The sequence below is a fragment of the Rhinoraja longicauda genome, chromosome 30 (assembly GCF_053455715.1).
Source record: "Rhinoraja longicauda isolate Sanriku21f chromosome 30, sRhiLon1.1, whole genome shotgun sequence".
Taxonomy (NCBI): Eukaryota; Metazoa; Chordata; class Chondrichthyes; order Rajiformes; family Arhynchobatidae; genus Rhinoraja; species Rhinoraja longicauda.
In genome coordinates this window covers 28,973,896-28,993,511 of record NC_135982.1, presented here as the reverse complement: position 1 = coordinate 28,993,511, position 19,616 = coordinate 28,973,896, and the positions used below count along the sequence as shown (strand labels likewise).

General features: G+C 44.9%; 1 protein-coding gene across 1 annotated transcript in view; it reads left to right on the top strand.

The window, feature by feature from the left end:
- The window catches only part of LOC144608068 (immunoglobulin superfamily member 21-like), a 281,533-nt gene that overhangs the window by 172,523 nt on the left and 89,394 nt on the right, over positions 1-19,616 (top strand). Inside the window, exon 5 of the mRNA XM_078425347.1 lies at positions 17,871-17,986. Coding sequence (XP_078281473.1) covers positions 17,871-17,986 — 116 coding nt within the window. The remainder of the gene's footprint in view (positions 1-17,870; positions 17,987-19,616) is intronic.

Genomic DNA, 19,616 nt, shown 5'->3' with positions numbered 1-19,616 from the left:
CATCCTGGTAAAAGGTGTCGATGGCATGTTAATCACCCACCCCATTCCCCGTACGATTCACATGTTCGATTCCCAGCCGGGGATTTAGAGTTGCACTTGGATTGTTCAGCAGAATGAAACAGTTGTGTCCAAGCTCAACCCATCAACATAGTGAAACGCAACCTGTTCAGACTAATTCATGCGTTGAATCAGGAGAAGAAAAAACTAATTAAAACGAGGATATGTGAGATCGTTCTAATTTTGCTAAAAAGACAATTTAATCTTATTAAAACCTATAAATAAAAATTATCATTTAAATGAAGAGGATATCAATTTGCTTCCTGAATAATCGTAAACTAACCTGACAGGGGAAATGTGGCTGGTTATTGGATACTGAATGATATCTTATTATCAAAGTGACAGTCACGTTGTCTCGGCAAGGCTAGATTCTACAGAGGGGAGTCTCGCAGTTCAGAGACTGGATGCCATTAAATCCCCCTGTGATGTTGTCATCTCTGTACTAAGTGCGTTGTTCTGACAGCACGCACGTAATCACGGCACCTGCTTATTCCTCTTAAACCAGCACTTTTCTCCCAGTGCATTTGACATGTTCCAATAACCACATCCCTTTGTCAAACTCAACCCTGACTCCAAACTCAACCCTGACGCCCTTTTCACAAACCCCCAGGGCCGCGGCAAATAGGCCATCAGATGCCGTGCCCACTTTACTTTCTCATTTCCAGACATCTACCACATGGTAACAACCTTTCCCTCGCCCGGCCCTAAATGAACAGATTACTGAAATGAGATGTCTGACAATCTAAAAACGAACATGTATTTGAAGTTGACTGATCTTTCAACATATCCTGAGCTGCTCGAAGAAGGGATTATGATTACACTAAACATTTGTATGTGAAAGGTTAATTGCCTGGGACTCAAATTTGCATATCGTCCTCATCCTTTTGATTGTCGGGGCTGGCCATCCATGTGCGGAATATTGAGTAACGCTGTCCTATCACACGGCTTTGTTTTATAACAGAGTGATTTTTAACAGTCTGAAGAAGGGTCTTGACCCAAAATGCCACCTATTCCTTTTCTCCAGAGATGCTGCCTGACCCGCTGAGTTACTCCAGCTATTTGTGTCTATCTTCGGTTGAAATCAGCATCTGCAGTTCCTTCCTACACAGAGTGATTTTACTGCTAATATAGCCCCCACGTTTCAGCTTTGTTGGAGACCAACATTGCTTCTGAAAGGTTCAGTTGCTAAATGGACTGTTCACGATAATACTGATGATGTTTCAGGCCACATTTCAAAACATAATTGCATTTTAAGAAACAAGGCAATCAGCAGCAAATTGGAAAAGGAGCATCCATTATGTAAAAGGAAAACAGGGAAATGAAGTATTGAAAAGAAAATGTGACTGATGCAAACAGAGGTAGACTGGAGTCAAGGGACTGAGCTATAGGGAAAGGTTGAGTAGGCTGGATCTCTATTCCTTGGAGCGCTGGAGGATCAGGGGTGATCTAATGGAGGTTGTTTAAGACCATGAGAGGAATAGGTCAGGTAGACGCACAGAGTCTATTGCCCAGAGTAGGGGAGTCGAGGACCAGAGGACATCGGTTCAAGATAAAAGTGAAAAGATTTAATAGGAATCTGATGGGTAACTTTTTCACACAAAGGGTTGTGGGTGAATGGAACAAGCTGCCAGAGGAGGTAGTTGAGGGACTATCCCAACGTTTAAGAAACAGTTAGACAGGTACATGGATAGGGCAGGTTTGGAGCGATATGGGCCAAACGCAGGCAGGTGGGGCTAGTGTAGCTGGGACATGTTGGCCGGTGTTTGGGCAGTAAGGGCCTGCTTCCACACTGTATCACTCCCTGACTCTATGACTTTATCTCTTCTGGGGAGATAATTTGGGGGGTGTAAGGGGTTTCTGCGCCGAGCTTTCGCCCGACCTAAGGTCCCCGTGCCTTGCTCTGATCCCTTGACCAGGCCGTGCACACTGGTTCCCCGTGAGTGGTTCGACCCACTCACCCCTTACGGTTCTAGACACTGGACTTAGATGCAGGAGCTCTTATAGTGCAGAAAAATTCAACCAGACCAGATTTCAAAACCAGGGTTTAAATGAAAAAGGCTTTTATTCAGCGCTTGGGACTATTGTCCATGAATACTTATACAGTTCTATAAGACATGTCTATAAAACACATACCGAATCACATGAATACTTATAACTATGAATCATAAAACACACACAGTTCTATAAGACATATACACGACTGTAAGATGGGGAACGTACGACACATCGCAAAATTGACCAACACATATTCCTTTACACACCCAACGTTTATTCAAACCACCCTCCCCTCTACACTAAACTATGTCCAGGATATGCAAGATCTGGGTGCATGCTCACCATGGGGCTATTACTGGGGTTACTGGCTGTTGGTTTTGCAGTATTTCTCCTCGAGTTGCGTGCCGGTTCCTCTCCCTTGCATCCGTTTTTCTTGCCTGTCTTTTCTTCCTCCTGCATTCGTTTTCTTGCCTGCTTGCGTTCCTTGCAGGTTTTCTTCTAGAGTTGACTTAAACTTTTTCACCCAAAAGTAGTGGCCAGTTATACTGTTTCTGACCCGTCCTATCTCCCGCCAGATCTTGGAATCTCTTTGTTCAAAAAGATATGTATGAGGTTTTCTTCTGATCTGCGCTTATGTTCGGGGATACCGGGGATGGCCAGACGGTGTTAATTGGTATTTCATTGTGAGGTGATGGGTGTTAACTAGTTTCCCATCACCTACCAGGTAGTTTTCTATGGGCTATTGTGCCCCCTCACTGAGATGAACCGTTTAGGTCGGCTTGGGGCATTGTGAGTATGCTGATGTCAGCGCCCCAGTGTTTGGACTCCGACCTGGTTTCGTAGGTTTCTGCATGGCCAATACCCATCCTTTGTTCTGGCCATGGCTTTGCAGAAAACCTAGAGACTGGGATGTAAGGTTTTTACTTTTTGTGGCTGGTCACGAGGTCCTGCGGCCATTTTAGGACCCACGGATTGTGACATCCTTTGTTAATCTGACCGCAGCCTTTCTCCGCTATCAGCCCCAGTCTCTTGTTTAAAATGTCCAAACTGCAGCTCTTTGGTTTGGTGTTGCTTTCCAAATGAGGGAAAACTTCTCAAATCTTACAGGGGCCATTTTAAGATGAGACAACGGTGTGAAATGGTTGAAATGGAACTGGTTACCCATTATACCACAAGCCATGTGTTCTATTCCATTCAGCAAGATCCTGGTATCATTTTTTTTATGTCATTACCCTCAGGTAAACCTTCCCAAAATAGCAATTCTATTCCGAGCTCAGTCACCGGGAGAGAATACTAGCTAGGCAAGGGAAAAGATTCAAAGACGTTTATCAAAGCAGCAAAACAGGCCCTTCAGCCCACCCAACCAGCAATTCCGATAAACAAATACTATCCCACACACTAGGGAAAATTTTACAATGTTACCGAAGCCAATCAACCTACAAACATGTACGTCTTTGGAGTGTGGGATGAAACCAGAGCTCCCGTGGAGAACCCATGCGGTCACAGGGAGCACATACAAACTCCGTCCATGGTCAGGATTGAACCCAGGTCTTTGGCGCTGTCAGGTGGCAACTCGACAGCTGAGCCACCGTGCTGCCCTTCGGTCAGATCAGTAACTGAGCCGTGTGAGCTGGACCTTCTGTCGGTTGTGTGGTTCAATGCCCACACAAGGCAGCCATTCATAATGGGAATGCCCACACAAGGCATCCATTCATAATGGGAATGCCAGGCATTCATAATCTTAAACAATATTTCCTGTAAAGCCTGAAATAAAATAAATCAATTGGCAAACCTTTCTTCCACAAACCATTTAATATTGCATTAAGTGGTTCAATCAAGTCCTAAATAACCGATAATAGTGACACATAGACAAAAGATTTTTGCATAAAGATGATTTCAACCGTAAAATGTATCGTTACATTGGAAATAAAGGTTGGTGGTGATGTGCACGCTGTCCATCAAAGGAGAGATAATCAGGAGATGAGGATATTTGGAGCAAATGCTGTCAACTCAGCGGCACGGTGGCGCAGCGGTAGAGTTGCCGCCTTACAGCGAATGCAGCGCCGGAGATTCAGGTTCGATCCTTACTACGGGCGTTGTCTGTACGGAGTTTGTACGTTCTCCCCGTGACCTGCGTGGGTTTTCTCCGAGATCTTCGGTTTCCTCCCGCACTCCAAAGACGTGCAAGTTTGTAAGTTAATTGACTGGGTAAATGTAAAAATTGTCAATAATGTGTGTAGGATAATGTTAATGTGCGGGGATCGCTGGGCGGCACGGACTCGGTGGGCCGAAGGGCCTGTTTCCGCGCTGTATCTCTAAAATCTAAAATCTAAAAAAAACTACAATGAGGGTGGAAATGAAAAGCAGATCCGCCAACAACAAACTGCTTTGAGATAGAGGTTTCACAGAGTAATGGAGTGCTACAGAACATAGGGGGAAAGATTTAACGGGAACCTGATGGGTAACATTTTTACACAAAGGGTGGTGGGCGTATGGAACAAGCTGCCAGAGGAGGTAGTTGAGGCAGGGACTATCCCAACATTTAAGAAGCAGTTAGACAGGTACATGGTTCTGTGTTCCCACTTTCCTGAGGCCTGGCCTTACCACTCTGGCTGCCTCTTCTGGCACCGATGGATGCCCAGCTGTCACACAAAGAGACAATAGGTGCAGGAGGAGGCCATTCGGCCCTTCGAGCCAGCACCGCCATTCAATGTGATCATGGCTAGAGAGAGGTTGCAATGTCTTGGCCACTGCATTGCTCTGTTACGCAGCATGATCAGCATGGATGGGTTGGGGTGAAGGGTCTGTTCCTGTGCTGCTTAGCAAAGTGACCCTATGATGGACCTAAAATGTCACTTATCCATGTTCTCCAGAGACACTGCCTGACCCGCTGAGTTACTCCAGCACTCTGTGAAACGTCACCTATCCATGTTCTCCACAGATGCTGCCCGACCCGCTGAGTTACTCCAGCACTTTGTATCCACTTTGAAGACAATTCAGTGATATGCCAAGTCAGGAGAATCCTGGAAGGTGATGAAAGAGTGCAAGAATGGAAGGAGGACATTTCAGCGAAGGGAGTGTGGAGGGGTGGAGCAGATAGCCTGTGGTGTAATGTTCAAAGACCTTCACAACCAAGGGTCTTGACCCGAAACGTCACCCATTCCTTCTCTCTAGAGATGCTGCCTGTCCCGCTGAGTTACTCCAGATTGTTGTGCTCCAGCATTTTGTGTCTATCCTGGTTTGAAGTCCTCCTTGCAGTGGATGTTCCTGACTTCCCCGTCACTGATAGATTCCATTGCAAGAGGGTGTTGAGTGGGGGAGGAAGAGGACTTACTGCGGTTGTACAGGAACTTGGTGACATGTAACCTTGGAGTTTCGTGCACAGGTTTGGATTCCTTATTTAAAACAAGGCATCGTTGCCGTAGAGAAGATGAAGCATTGATTCACCAGGCAGTTTCCAGACAAGGGTGGAATGCTATATGAGGATTGGCCGACTAGAGTCAGTTTCTGTTCTTCAGAGTTCAGAACATTTGAAAGGTGACCTCATTTAAAACTCATTACACTACATGCTGTATGAATGAGAAACGTAGAGCCAAAGATCGCAGTCTCAGAATAAGGCGTAGGTAAGTAGGGAGGCGTGTGGGAATAAAAATGGATTCACTTCTATATCTCAGTTTATTCAAATTCAGAATTCCACAGCCTTTGACAGGGTGGCTCAGTGTGTAAGGACTGAAAATAATTTGGAAATTGAAAATAAGTTGGACCTTGATGTGCGTGAACACCTAGGTTAGGCTGCAGATGCTGGTTTAAACCGAAGATAGACACAAAATGCTGGAGTAACGCAGCGGGACATGCAGCATCTGTGGAGGGAAGGAATGGTTGATGCCTCGGGTCGACCCATTCCTTTTCTCCAGAGATGCAGCTTGTCCCGCTGAGTTATTCCAGCATTTTGTGTCTAACACCTAGTGAGATGTTGGCTATCTAATGTACAGTACTTTTAAAATTTACCCCCAAGGATGGCAATTTTTTGGGAGGAATTCCATACTCTGGAGGACTGTAAAAACCAGTTTGCTGAGTTCATTCAAAACAGATTTTGGGGGATGAGTCAAAAATCTGGAAGGGCCTCGAACCAAAACATCACCTATCCATGTTCTCCAGAGATGTTCCCTGACCCGCTGAGTTACTCCAGCATTCTGTGTCTTTTTGTTAAGAGTCAAGAGTGTTTAATTGTCATCTGTACCAAAAAACGGAACCATGAAATTCTTACTTGTAGCAGCAGTTTAAGTTTGAGTTAAGTTTAATGTCACGTGTACGGAGGTACAGTGAAACGCTTTTGCATAGCAGGTCTACAAAAACACAGTACTCATAGTTACTGTAATGAATGAAAAATAGGTTGAATAAATTAAAGAAAAACAATATTAATGCAAGAAAAGCCCGGTCTCGAGTGCAACCAAGAGACTTTGTGCTTTGTAGTTTCGTTGGTGTTTCGTTGTGTTCAGGAGCCTGATGTTTGTTGGGAACAAACTATTCCTGACCCTGGAGGTCACAGTAGGGGCCAAAGTCCCAATAGAAAGACCGGCCATGTCCGAGCAGGCTTGAAGGGCTAGGGTCCAGCCCTGCTCCTAAGATTCATGTTTAATATGGGTCTTGCTAAAAACAGCTAGTTGTTTACGAGACCCCTACCACTCCATCAATAAATAATAAGTGGCAGAAGATTCGAAAAAGACGAAATGAAAATATTAACGATTGCGTGCGAAGAAAATGACATGACCATTAAAAAGTGAAATCATGTTTTCACGCATTCTTCGATTTATTGATGTAGAAATGATGTGTTTCCATACTTAATTAAAGGAATAATAAATAATGAATACTTTGTAAAGAATAATACATGAGAATGAATGAGAATGACATACTTTCTTCAGAAGAGTAAGTTGACAAGTCTTAGTTCTCCTTTATCCACTTTCACTTCCAGTGCCCGAGTTTGAATCCATCCTGGACTCAGAGAGTGAAGGACTCATCTCTTTGAGGGAATCAGGTTGAAGTTCACGTTCATCTGTGCAGTCCCAACCTGTTCCTTAAGAACATCAACGTATTGGACTACTCTGTCCGAATACTGCACTGGCTAACATTAAATAGGCAATCTGACTGGTGCAGCAGTACTGACAGGGCGGCACGGTGGCGCAGCGGTAGAGTTGGTGCCCTATAGCATCAGAGACCCAGGTTCGATCCTGACTACGGGTGCTGTCTGTACGGAGTTTGTACGTTCTACCTGTGACCACTTGGGTTTTCTCCGGCTGCTCCGGTTACCTCACACACTCCAAAGACGTACAGGTTTGTAGTTAATTGGCTTCAGTAAAAATGTAAAATTGTCCCTTGTGTGTGTAGAATAGTGTTAGTATACAGAGATCGCTGGTCGGCGCGGACTCGGTGGGCCGAAGAGCCTGTTTCTGTGCTGCAATCTCTAAACTAAACTACAGAAGTGTATTAATGTTAAGTGTGCGGTGCTGGCTCGAAGGGCCGAATGGCCTCCTCCTGCACCTATTGTCTATTGCCTTAATTCCAATGCCAGGAGAACCGTCCAATCATTTTGGAATTCATTATCCCCTTTATCCTGTATCTGGGCACTGTGGGAAACTTGTTTTTAGATCTTGTACCATCTTTCCGCCGACTGGATAGCAAGCAACAAAAAAGCTTTTCACTGTACCTCAGTGCACATGACAATAAATTAAACTAGACTAAAATAAACTAAATAGGTCTCTGTATCTCCACACCATATGTTTGAAAGGCGTTTTTGAGAAATGGTCACAAAATCTTCCGCAGTTGTTAGTCAGACAATTAAAATAATTATATTATAAAGATAAGCATGTGGCCCTTCATTTGAAATGGCCCCTGGGGATGGCGTCTGATTGTCACTTCCAGGCTTATACTAAGTTTTTCTGTCTCGTGATATAAATTGTTTTCATTTTTAAATAGAAATCTCACGGTAAGCTTTAAGGATATAACTGACTGATGAAGCGTGCCAATTAAAATTAATTTGCAAGGTTAATTGGAAAGCAGCTTTGCCCCACAGCCCAACATAAGACACACCCTCATTATCTTAAGTACCAACTTCATTGGCATCCTCAGGAATACAAGTTAAGAACAAGTTACTGAGCCAGGCAGAGCAAATCTAACGTCACAACAGACGGCGATGAACCCCAATGCTTTGCCATCTCAGGGGAGCATTGTATACATTTATTGATAGGAAGGAACTGCAGACACTGGTTTAAACCCAAGGTAGACACAAAATGCTGGAGTAACTCAGCGGGACAGGCAGCATCTCTGGAGAGAAGGAATGGGTGACGATTCGGGTCGAGATCCTTCTTCAAACTGAAGAAGGATCTTGATCCTTCTCTCCAGAGATGCTGCCTGTCCCGCTGAGTTACTCCAGCTTTTTGTGTCTATCTTACATTTCTTGATCCATAGATTCATCGAGTAACACAAAGCAGAAACAGACTCTTCTGCCCAACTCACAAATAGGATGTTTGAAGTCAAGTAAAGGAAGTTTGGAATAAAATTCATTTAGTCCATGGACCATCCAAGAGCAGACCCCTGCAGCTTTTAAGCATCAATAAAAATGGTTCCTTATCGCAATTCTATGCATTCACTGAGCGCTGACACATTTGGTCATGAAGTTATCAACAATTTCTTACAGTCTTCATATCTGTGGGAAACTTGATTGACAATAGACAATAGATAATTGGTGCAGGAGTAGGCCATTCAGCCCTTCAATGTGATCATGGCTGATCATTCTCAATCAGTACCCCGTTCCTGCCTTCTCCCCATACCCCCTGACTCCGCTATTCTTAAGAGCTCTATCTAGCTCTCTCTTGAATGCATTCAGAGAATTGGCCTCCACTGCCTTCTGAGGCAGAGAATTACACAGATTCGCAACTCTCTGACTGAAAAAGTTTTTCCTCATATCCGTTCTAAATGGCCTACCCCTTTTTCCTAAACTGTGGCCCCTTGTTCTGGACTCCCCCAACATTGGGAACATGTTTCCTGCCTCTAACGTGTCCAACCCCTTAATAATCTTATACGTTTAGATAAGATCCCCTCTCATCCTTTTAAATTCCAGTGTATACAAGCCTAGTCGCTCCAGTCTTTCAACATACGACAGTCCCGCCATTCCAGGAATTAACCTAGTAAACCTACACTGCACGCCCTCAATAGCAAGAATATCCTTCCTCAAATTTGGAGACCAAAACTGTACACTTAGATTGGAATTCCCTACCTGAGCCACTCCACCTCTCTGTCTTACCATTGGAGTTTCGATAAGATTCCCTCTCATCTTTCTGCACCCATTGCTGCAGGATATCTTTGTTCACAAACCACATAGAACGACTTTCTTACTGTGCAATAATCCACTGTTGAAACTATCCTATTCCCATTGTGGGGCGCGGGGCAGTGACGTCACCTTGTCCCGTATTTGGGAGTGAGGAAGTTGGCAATCCTATGAACAGACCTACGATACACTTAGGTCTTCACTGCCTGCCCACGGTTAATTTTTTGCAGTGTTGAAATGGAAAAAATAATCCTCTATCTCTAAAGAATGCAGAAAAAGTTGAACATCAACTTTAAATTGTACGATTCCAGCTCTTGCTTTGCTTGCCCAAAGGACTTATACAAACTTGATTTTTTTAATGAGAATTTTAAAGCTTTGTGACTATTTTTACTTCTAACAGTTTTTATATGAGATTTTTAAAGAACTGACTTTGAATTTTCAAACCCATTCGTGGAATCAGATCTCACATTCTCTGCATTCTTGGTCTTGATCAATGCTCAACACAAGATTGTTGCTGGCTTTGATATGTCTTTTTGCACATCTTTCATTCATTTATTCTATGTATCTTTTCATAACTCTCGTTTCCCTCTCCCCTGACCCTCAGTGTGAAGAAGGGTCTCGACCCGAAACGACACCTATTCCTTCTCTCCAGAGATGCTGTGTGACCTGTTGAATTACTCCAGCTTTTTGTGTCTATCTTTGATGTAAACCAGCATCTGCAGTTCCTTCTTACACACATGCTTGGTGTAGCACGGTAGCAATCTAGAGAGGTAACCATTTAAAATTAATAAAAGTACGATATGGTCAAGGATATATCCATTGGTTTTACTCTCATTCCACAGTAAATAGTAGAACTGATGTAGAATTGAGGACCGTCCGTAGAAGAATCATCAGTATAGTTTCAGAAAGGAACTATGATCAACCTTCATTTCTCTGAACAAATGGTTACCCGAGGGGATAATTCTGTGGCAGGGTGGTGCGATGGTAGAGTTGCTGCCTTACAGCACCAGAAACACAAGTTCAATCCTGACTATGAGTGCTGTCTGTGTGGAATTTTGTACGTTCTCCCTGAGACCTCGTGGGTTTTCTCCGGGTGCTCCGGTTTCCTTTCACACTCCAAAGACGTGCAGGTTTGTAGGTTAATTGGCTTCTGTAAATTGTCCCTAGTGTGCAGGATAGAACAAGTGTATGGGTGATCGTTGGTGAACCTGAACTCGGTGGACCGAGGGCCTATTTCCACGTTGTATCCCTAAACGAAACAATAGACATTAGACAATAGGTGCAGGAGTAGGCCATTCGGCCCTTCGAGTCAGCACCGCCATTCAATGTGATCATGGCTGATTATTCACAATCAGTACCCCGTTCCTGCCTTCTCCCCATACCCCCTGACTCCACTATCCTTAAGAGCTCTATCTAGCTCTCTCTTGAATGCATTCAGAGAATTGGCCTCCACTGCCATCTGAGGCAGAGAATTCCACAGATTCACAACTCTCTGACTGAAAAAGTTTTTCCTCATCTCCGTTCTAAATGGCCTACCCCTTATTCTTAAACTGTGGCCCCTTGTTCTGGACTCCCCCAACATTGGGAACATGTTTACTGCCTCTAACGTGTCCAACCCCTTAATAATCTTATACGTTTCGATAAGATCTCCTCTCATCCTTCTAAATTCCAGTGTATACAAGCCGAGTCGCTCCAGTCTTTCAACGTAGGCCTAGTGTACATATCTCTGTATTTAGTCTAGTATAGGGATAGAGAGTCGAAACAGTCCACGCTGACCACCGATCCCCATACACTAGCACTATCTTATACACTGGGAACCATTAATAATCTTTACCAAAGCCAATTAACCTACAAACCTATACGCGTTTGAAGTGTGAGAAGAAACCGGAGCACCCGGGGAAAACCCACGCAGGTCACGGGGAGAGCGTACAAACTCTGTACAGACAGTACCCGTGGTCGGGATGGAACCCGGGTCTCTGGTGCTCTGAGGCAGCAGCTCTACCCGCTGCACCACCATGCCGAAGCTTCCAAAAATCTTTTGAGAAACTTCCACACGCAAGACTTTTATTTTGGTACTTTTTAATTTTTATTTTATCTTGTATTTTTTATTTTGATACCTTTTGGCTTTGTCTCTGTAAGGAACTTTTGTTCCGAAATGCACGATCAGCAGAATTGAAGGAAATGTGTCTGCACCTCCTGGGAACTAACCTGAGCCCGCCAAGCCTCCTTTCACTTACGATCCCTCACTCTTGCCAAGGAAGACAATACCATTATCCTTCCAGAGTGGGATCATCAACACATATTGCAAATAATTTGATTTCCAACAGTGTATTACTTTTAGACTTTACACTTGAAATCTACAGCATGGAAACAGGCCCTTCGGCCAACCAAGTCTGCACCAACCAGCGACCACCCGAACTTTAGCATTAGCAAGGACAACAATGTTACCAAAGCCAATTAACCTGTACGTCTTTGGAGTGTGGTAGGAAACTGGAGCACCCAGTGAAAACCCACGTGGTCACGGGGAGAACGTACAAACTCCGTTCAGTCTGAAGAAAGGTATCGGCTTTCTGCGGCAAATATCTACGACTAATATCTAATGTATAGGGAGAGGGTAGAGACTGTCTCCAGGGGTAGAGAACGCCTCCAGTGAGACCCCATTTCTGAGGGTAGTTTTACAGTCCATGAGATCAGTGTGGTCTCCTTTCACAAAACCTCTGCCATTTCTGTTCTATCTCGTATGGGATCAATAATACAGAAGACAGGTCTGGCTGCTCATTGTACACCTACCGTGAGTTGGACTTGTGGATATCTTATTGTGCCAGTTAAATGAAAATCAACAAAATAAAACGAATTGGCTCCCCTGTGAAGTTGGGAAGTTTGGAGCACAGTATTTCAGCTTGTCAGCACATTCTGGAAAGTGGAATTAATTTTTACACTAACTGTGGAGCGTGTGTTTCCAGTTTCAGAGAAGCAGGTGACCTCCTGTTGGGAAGGGGGATGGCAGCTTTGTCTGGGGTTGTTATGGCAGTAATTCGCTTCCTCTTTTTATATCAGTTCAGGCCATTTTTGCTAAAAGTCATTCATCTGATATGAGCTCAGGCACGAATGTTGATATTTCCCACCCTCCTTCAGCACACCCTGACCTGTCATTTGCAACAAAACAGACTTCTTTGTCGCTTCTAGCCCCAATAACAATCCATCTTCACAACAGTCTTAATCTTTAATAGGAATCAGAGGGGTAACTTTTTCACAGTGGTGGGTGTATGGAATGAGCTGCCAGAGGAGGTAGTAGAGGCTGGGACTATCACAACGTTTAAGAAACAGTTAGACAGGTACATGGATAGGACAGGTTTGGAGGGATATGGACCAAACGCAGGCAGGTGGGACTAGTATAGAAGGGACATGTTGGCCGGTTTGGGCAAGTTGGGCTGAAGGGCTTGTTTCCACACTGTATCACTTTATGACTCTATAATGTTGGTCTCAGAGATATTTCCGTTGTCCTATTCCATCCTCTCATCTGCTTCTAATACAATTTAAGACTGTTGTTTTCTCTCCTTCTCAGTTCCGAATACACCACCAAGCTGAAACAGTAACTGGAATTATGTATAGTCTTTTCTTTGTTAGCACAAAGCTTTCCACTGTACCTTTGTACACATGACAATAATAAACTAAGCTAAACTAAACTCAACTCAACCCAACTAAACAATACTCTCTTGCTCTTTCCATAGATCATACGGTCATAAGTGATAGGAGTAGAATTAGGCCATTCGGCCCATCAAGTCTACTCTGCCATTCAATCATGGCTGATCTGTCTCTTCCTCCTAACCCCTCTTTCTTCTGCCTTCTCCCCATAACCTCTGACACCTGTACTAATCAAGAATCTATCTATCTCTGCCTTAAAAATATCCACTGACTTTGCCTCCATGGCCATCTGTGGCAATAAATTCCACAAATTCACCATCCTCTGACTAAAGAAACTTCTCCTAATCTCCTTTCTAAAAGAACGTCCTTTAATTCTGAGGCTTTGACCTCCAGTCCTAGACTCTCCCACTAGTGGAAACATCCTCTCCACATCCACTCTATCCAAGCTATCCAACTCTTCGAAGCACTTCCCTCTGGAAGGCGACTCCGGACTGTCCAAGCAGCCACAGCTAGACATAAAAACAGCTTGTTACCACGAGCAGCAGCTCTACTCAACAACCAAAAGTCTGTTGCCTCCTTTTGCTCTGGTATTTTATTTCATTCTTCACATGTTTAAATTCTAATGCTTTATTCTTAATTGTTTACTGTATGTCGTGTTGTTACTTGCGAGCGGAGCACCAAGGCACATTCCTTGTATGTGTACATACTTGGCTAATAAAATGCATTCATTTCAATTCGATTCAATTCAACTCACTTCCTGACCTGCTCAGTGCTTCCAGCGTCTTCTGTTTTCGTTCTTGCATCAACCTCACTCACCCCAATGCTGCATAAAGTTGTTTTAATGGCAACTGAAGCAGCCGATTAATGTCATGCGTGACAACAAATGAGTAAGACAGCAGAAAATGTGGCTGATTACAAGAAGACAAAGGGTAGTGTTTGTACCAGCCCTGCTACAAATTATTGCTGGACTTCGTAGGGCGCCCATTAGCAGAAGGAGTCGAATCCAGACAGAGAATATTAATGGAGGTCACGGTCGCTCGGTGTAATTAGAGAAGACGCATCCTGCCATTTTATTTCTCCTCGACAAATATTTTTTAAAACGGAAACCCAATTTGTTTAGCTATTCCTATTATTTCACTGAAGGAGTTTGATGGTAAAGACCAAGATTAGGTTCACCTCTGGGTGGGATGTATCCCATATTTAGGGTTGCCAACTGTCCCGTATTAGCCGGGACATCCCGTATTTTGGGTTAAATTGGTTTGTGTCGTACGGGACCGCCCTTGACCCGTATTAGGCCCGCGGGCCGCTGTCGGCCGGGACAGTGTAGGCTAACGGAGTGTGTTCGCCTAACAGGGGTTGCGTAGCAACCCGCCTCCCGGCCCGGGCGGCCGCCATTCATGGAGCGGGAGCACGTGGCCGCTGGCTGGGTGAGGTCACGTGGGGCGCGGGGCGGTGACGTCACCCTTTCTCCCTTATTTGGGTGTGAGATAGTTGGCAACCCTACCCTTATTTCACTTCCTTCCTGTCAGTGCTGAGTATGGCTGTGGTGTATGGTCACCTTCATGTTATCTTAGCCCAGTAGATTCCTCCTCCAGGGATCTGCCATTTTGTGTTGTTTGATGCACGTTCACATTACAGAAAGTTAGCTTAAATTGTTTTTTTATCGGTTTCTTGTGCAGGTGACATGGAGTGAATTTCTACAGAGCTTGGAGCAAAGACGTTGTGCTTGAAACCTCCACACTTACTCAATTGTGAATATGCATGGCAAGCATGCCTTAGGCTGAATGCAGATCATGGAAAACAGATGAGGAAGTGATGTCAAAACTGTTTTGTTTCAAAGAAATATGCTGTGCGAGATGGTGTAATTTATCTCCTTGATAAAGCTAATCCATTTGTTTCTTTCCCTTTCTCTGCAATGTTGGCAAATTGATTTAATCTCCTGTTGAGAGTTAAAATTGAATATACTTTTAGCAGCTTTTCAGATAGCATATTCTTAATAATAACTTGCTGCATAATATCATTTTTCCACTTCTCACAGTGGGTGCTTTCTTCAGTCAACTTGCATTGAATCCACTGTTTCCACCACCCCAATCCGGGTGGAAATATTTACTGCCAGTGCCATCAAAACTCCTTTATTATTATCAATAACTTTAATTAATTATTTTTCTTAACATTTTCTGTTGTAAGGAGAACAACATTGGTTTCTACAGAAGACAGACACAAAATGCTGGAGTAACTCAGTGGGTCAGGCAGCATCTCTGGAGAAAAGGTATGGGTGACGTTTCGGGTCGAGACTCTTCTTCAGACTTGACTTGAAACATCACATATCACTTTCTGTAACATACAGGTCTCAGTCTCCAGCCCCTTGCTGCTGGCACGTGCAGGGTGTGTGAATGTCATGTCATGACAAGGTGAGGTTCGTTGTTCACTGTTTAATCATGGATTAAACAGTCAACAATGTGTTGAGTGTCTGTGATTAATTGGGTGAGACAAGGAGAGTAATTCACAGACTTCAGAGAAAATGGGGAACAGCTAAGTGATCTGGATGAGATATGAAATATCTGACTGGGTGAATTGTCAGTCTGTTACTCTGGAGATTTGCTGGGAACAGTCAAACTTTCCTTGGAATAATTCTTCAGATCTTATGGACGGCACGGTGGCGCTGCTGTCTTTCAGCGCCAGAGACCCGGGTTCGGTCCTGACCACGGGTGCTGTCTGTACGGAGTTTGTACGTTCTCCCCGTGACCTGCGTGGGTTTTCTCCGGGTGCTCCGGTTTCCTCCCACACTCCAAAGACGTGCAGGTTTGTAGGTTAATTGGCTTAGGTAAAATTGTAAATCCTAGTGTGTTAGTGTGCGGGGATCGCTGGTCGGCGCGGACTCGGTGGGGCAAAGGGTCTGTTTCCAAGCTGTATCTCTAAACTAAACTAAACAGAAATCTTCCAACATTCGTTTGGAAAGATAAGAATGCAAACAGGAAATTCTGGAAATACTCAACAGATTGACAGATGATTTCCAAAGTTGCTTGGCCTGAAATATTCGCTGTTTCTCTCCCCACAGATGCTGTCTGACCTCTTGAGTGGTGCAGCAAGTTTGGTTTTGTTTGCTCTCATCTGCAGTTTTGTGCTTTTGAAAGGCAGGGTTCTTATCCCCTCCAATTCTTGGAGGTTAGCTCAATACTCCCTCAATACTGAAGTGCCAACACTGAATAGTCCCCAGCAGACTGGCTGAGAAGCTGCTGGAACTGGGGCTTAGCACCCCTCTGTGTGCCTGGGTCCTGGACTTTCTCACCGCCAGGCCCCAAGTGGTCAGGATGGGGGAACACACATCTAGTCCCCTCACCCTGAACATAGGATCCCCCCAGGGTTGCATCCTTAGCCCCCTACTGTACTCCCTGTACACACATGACTGTGGGGCCAGGTTCAGCTCAAACTCCATCATCAAGTTTGCTGATGACACTGTGGTGGTGGGCCGGATCTCCGACAACGATGAGAAAGCCTACTGGGAGGAGGTGGCTGATTTGGCACTCTGGTGTCAGGACAATAGCCTCCTCTTGAATGTCACTAAAACTAAGGAGCTGATTGTGGACTTTAGACGGGCTCAACATCCAAGGACGTACACGCCACTGGAGATAAATGGGTCTACTGTGGATAGGGTGAGCAGTTTTAAATACTTGGGAGTCCACATCACAGAGGATCTGACATGGGCAACGCACATTGCCGCACTGGTGGGTAAGGCAAAGCAGCGCCTTTACCACCTCAGACAGCTGAGGAAATTCAGAGTGTCTTTGAGGATCCTTCATTGCTTCTACTCTGGGGCTGTAGAGAGCATCCTGTCCGGCAACATCTCAGTCTAGTTTGAGAACAGCTCTGCCCAGGACAGGATGGCCCTGCAGAGAGTAGTGCGTTCGGCAGAATGCACCATGGGAACTACACTCGTCCCCCTGCAGGACCTATACATCAGGAGGTGCATCAGATCGAGAGCCAGCAAGATCATGAGCAACGGACTGTTCCAGCTGCTACGGTCAGGCAAACGCCTCCGCTGTCACGCTGTGAAAACGGAGAGGATGAGACGGAGTTTCTTCCCACAGGCCATCAGGATTGTTAACTCTCATATCACCAGGGACTAAATTTTGTCTTCTCTGTATTAACTTTTATTTATATGCTATAACTGTAATTCTTTTTTGTGCACAATCCGCAGGCATTGCCACTTTCATTTTACTGCACATCGTGTATGTGTATGTGACAAATAAACTTGACTTGACTTGACTTGACTTGAACAGGTGCTTGAGTTGAGCAAAGGAGGTTAGTCCCATCAGCTTCCCAACTCACCAGCAAGAGAGGAAGGAACAAATAGAATCGAGTTTACATGGACTATGATGAATAGGAGTTCACAGTTGGTGAGCACTAACAAGGGAAAAATAACAGCACTGTGTCAATAAATTGACTTGCCAAGTAAACCATTCATGGAAATGTTGAATGAGGATAACACAGGAGGTCATTCAGCCCATCAACTCTGTGCTGGCTCTCCAACGATTATGCAGTTGGTTCCATTCCCCTCTATCCTTGCTCTGGAGCCGAGCATTTGATTTAACCAAAAGGTTATTCGTACAAATGCAAAGACAAAACAACATATTTTCAATTGCACCACTAGGCAGCAGACCAACTGACCATTGAAACTCTCTGCAACATAGGAATGCCATTTCTCTAGACAGTGACGGTACGTTATTGTCTGATCCTGAGTGGCGACAGAAGGCACTGGTTTGCCTGTGTGACCCCTCACTGTAATGTACTAGGCTCTGCTGAACTGAAGGAGGAATGTGTTGAAACCTCTCGTGTTTTTATTCTGCAGCACCCCCATCGTCGATCTCCGTCATCGCTGCAGAAACCCCGGCCCCTTTCAGTCGCTACGAGGCTCAGAACTTCACCTTGGTGTGCATCGTTTCTGGAGGAAAGCCCGCTCCCACGGTACGTTCAGAGCAAGGTGATTTTGTTTCCTTTCGATTTTCACCCTGAGGGTTGTGAATTTGTGGAATTCTCTGCCACAGAGGGCCAATTCAGTGGATGAATTTAAAAGAGAGTTAGATAGAGCTCTAGGGGCTAGTGGAATCAAGGGATATGGGGAGAAGGCAGGCACGGGTTACTGATCAGCCATGATCACAATGAATGGCGGTGCTGGCTCGAAGGGCCAAATGGCCTCCTCCTGCAGCTATTTTCTCTGTTTCTATGTTTCTCCGTCGCTCTCTGTTCCTGGCCTTTGCTACGATGTGAAGCCAATTCAACATCACCAACGACCTGTCCACCTTGCAAGCTGCTGCCATTTGTTGTCCTGTTTTCTCGTTACATTCTCCAATTCCTCACAGCGCTAAAAATCTGAAAGGGCATCATCTGGCGCAGTTGTGAATCAGACGATTCCACCCCGCCAATCATAAACCCAGTCGGGATCTCGACCAGCCGGGTGCCATGGGAAAGCGGAGCAAAGTTAGGCGGCACGGTGGCGCGGCGGTAGAGTTGCTGCCTCACAGCGCCAGAGATTCCACCTGGGTTCCATCCTGACCACGGGTGCTGTCTGTACGGAGTTTGCACGTTCTACCTGTGACCGCATGGGTTTTCTCCGGGTGCTCCGGTATTCCTCCCACATTCCAAAGACGTGCAGGTTTGTAGGTGAATTGGCTTGGTATAATTGTAAAGTGTGCCTAGTGTGTGGGATAGTGCTAGTGTACGCTGGTCGGCAAGGACTCGGTGGGCCGAAGGGCCTGTTTCTGTGTTGTATCTCTAAACTAAACTAAACTAAAATTCACCACAAGGATTAAAAAAAGAGAACAAAGCATGTGCTGAGACCAACCTGCTCTCTAATGTCTATCCTTGTTGGATAATATATCCCTCCATCAAATAGAAACAAGCAATGGCAGATGCTTGCAGATTTTAGGTAACTTACCACCCATCCATTGCGCTTATTTCCCCAACCCCCTTTTCACCACCTCCCTCCCCTCTCTTCCCTGTGCCCCAGCTGGACTGACACCCATCTCTCCCCCCACCCCCCCCCCCCCACCCACTCTTGAGATGTTCCATCTATACTAGTCCCACCTGCCAGCGTTTGTCCCATATCCCTCTAAACCTTTCATATCCATGCACCTGTCCAAATGTCTTTTAAATGTTGTTATCATATCTGCCTCAACAGCTACCTCCTCTGGCAGCTTGGTCTATATAACCACTACCCTCTGTGTGAAAAGGTTGTCCCTCAGGTTCTTTTAAATATTTTCACTTTCACAAACCTATGTCCTCTGGTTCTTGTATCCCCAACTCTGGGCAAAGGATTCTGTGCCCCTCCCCTATCTATTCCCCTCATGATTTTATGCACCTCAATAAGATCAACCCTAGCCTCCCCAACCTCTCCCTATAGCTCAGGCCCTCAAGATCTGTCAACATCCTATGTTGTATGTTCCTATGTCCTATGAACATGATGATCAGCCATGATCACATTGAATGGCGATGCTGGCTCAAATGGCCGCATGGCCTGCTCCTGCACCCATTTTCTATGTTTCTATCCTTGTAAATGTTCTTTGTATGCTCTCCAACCTATCAACATCTTTCCCAC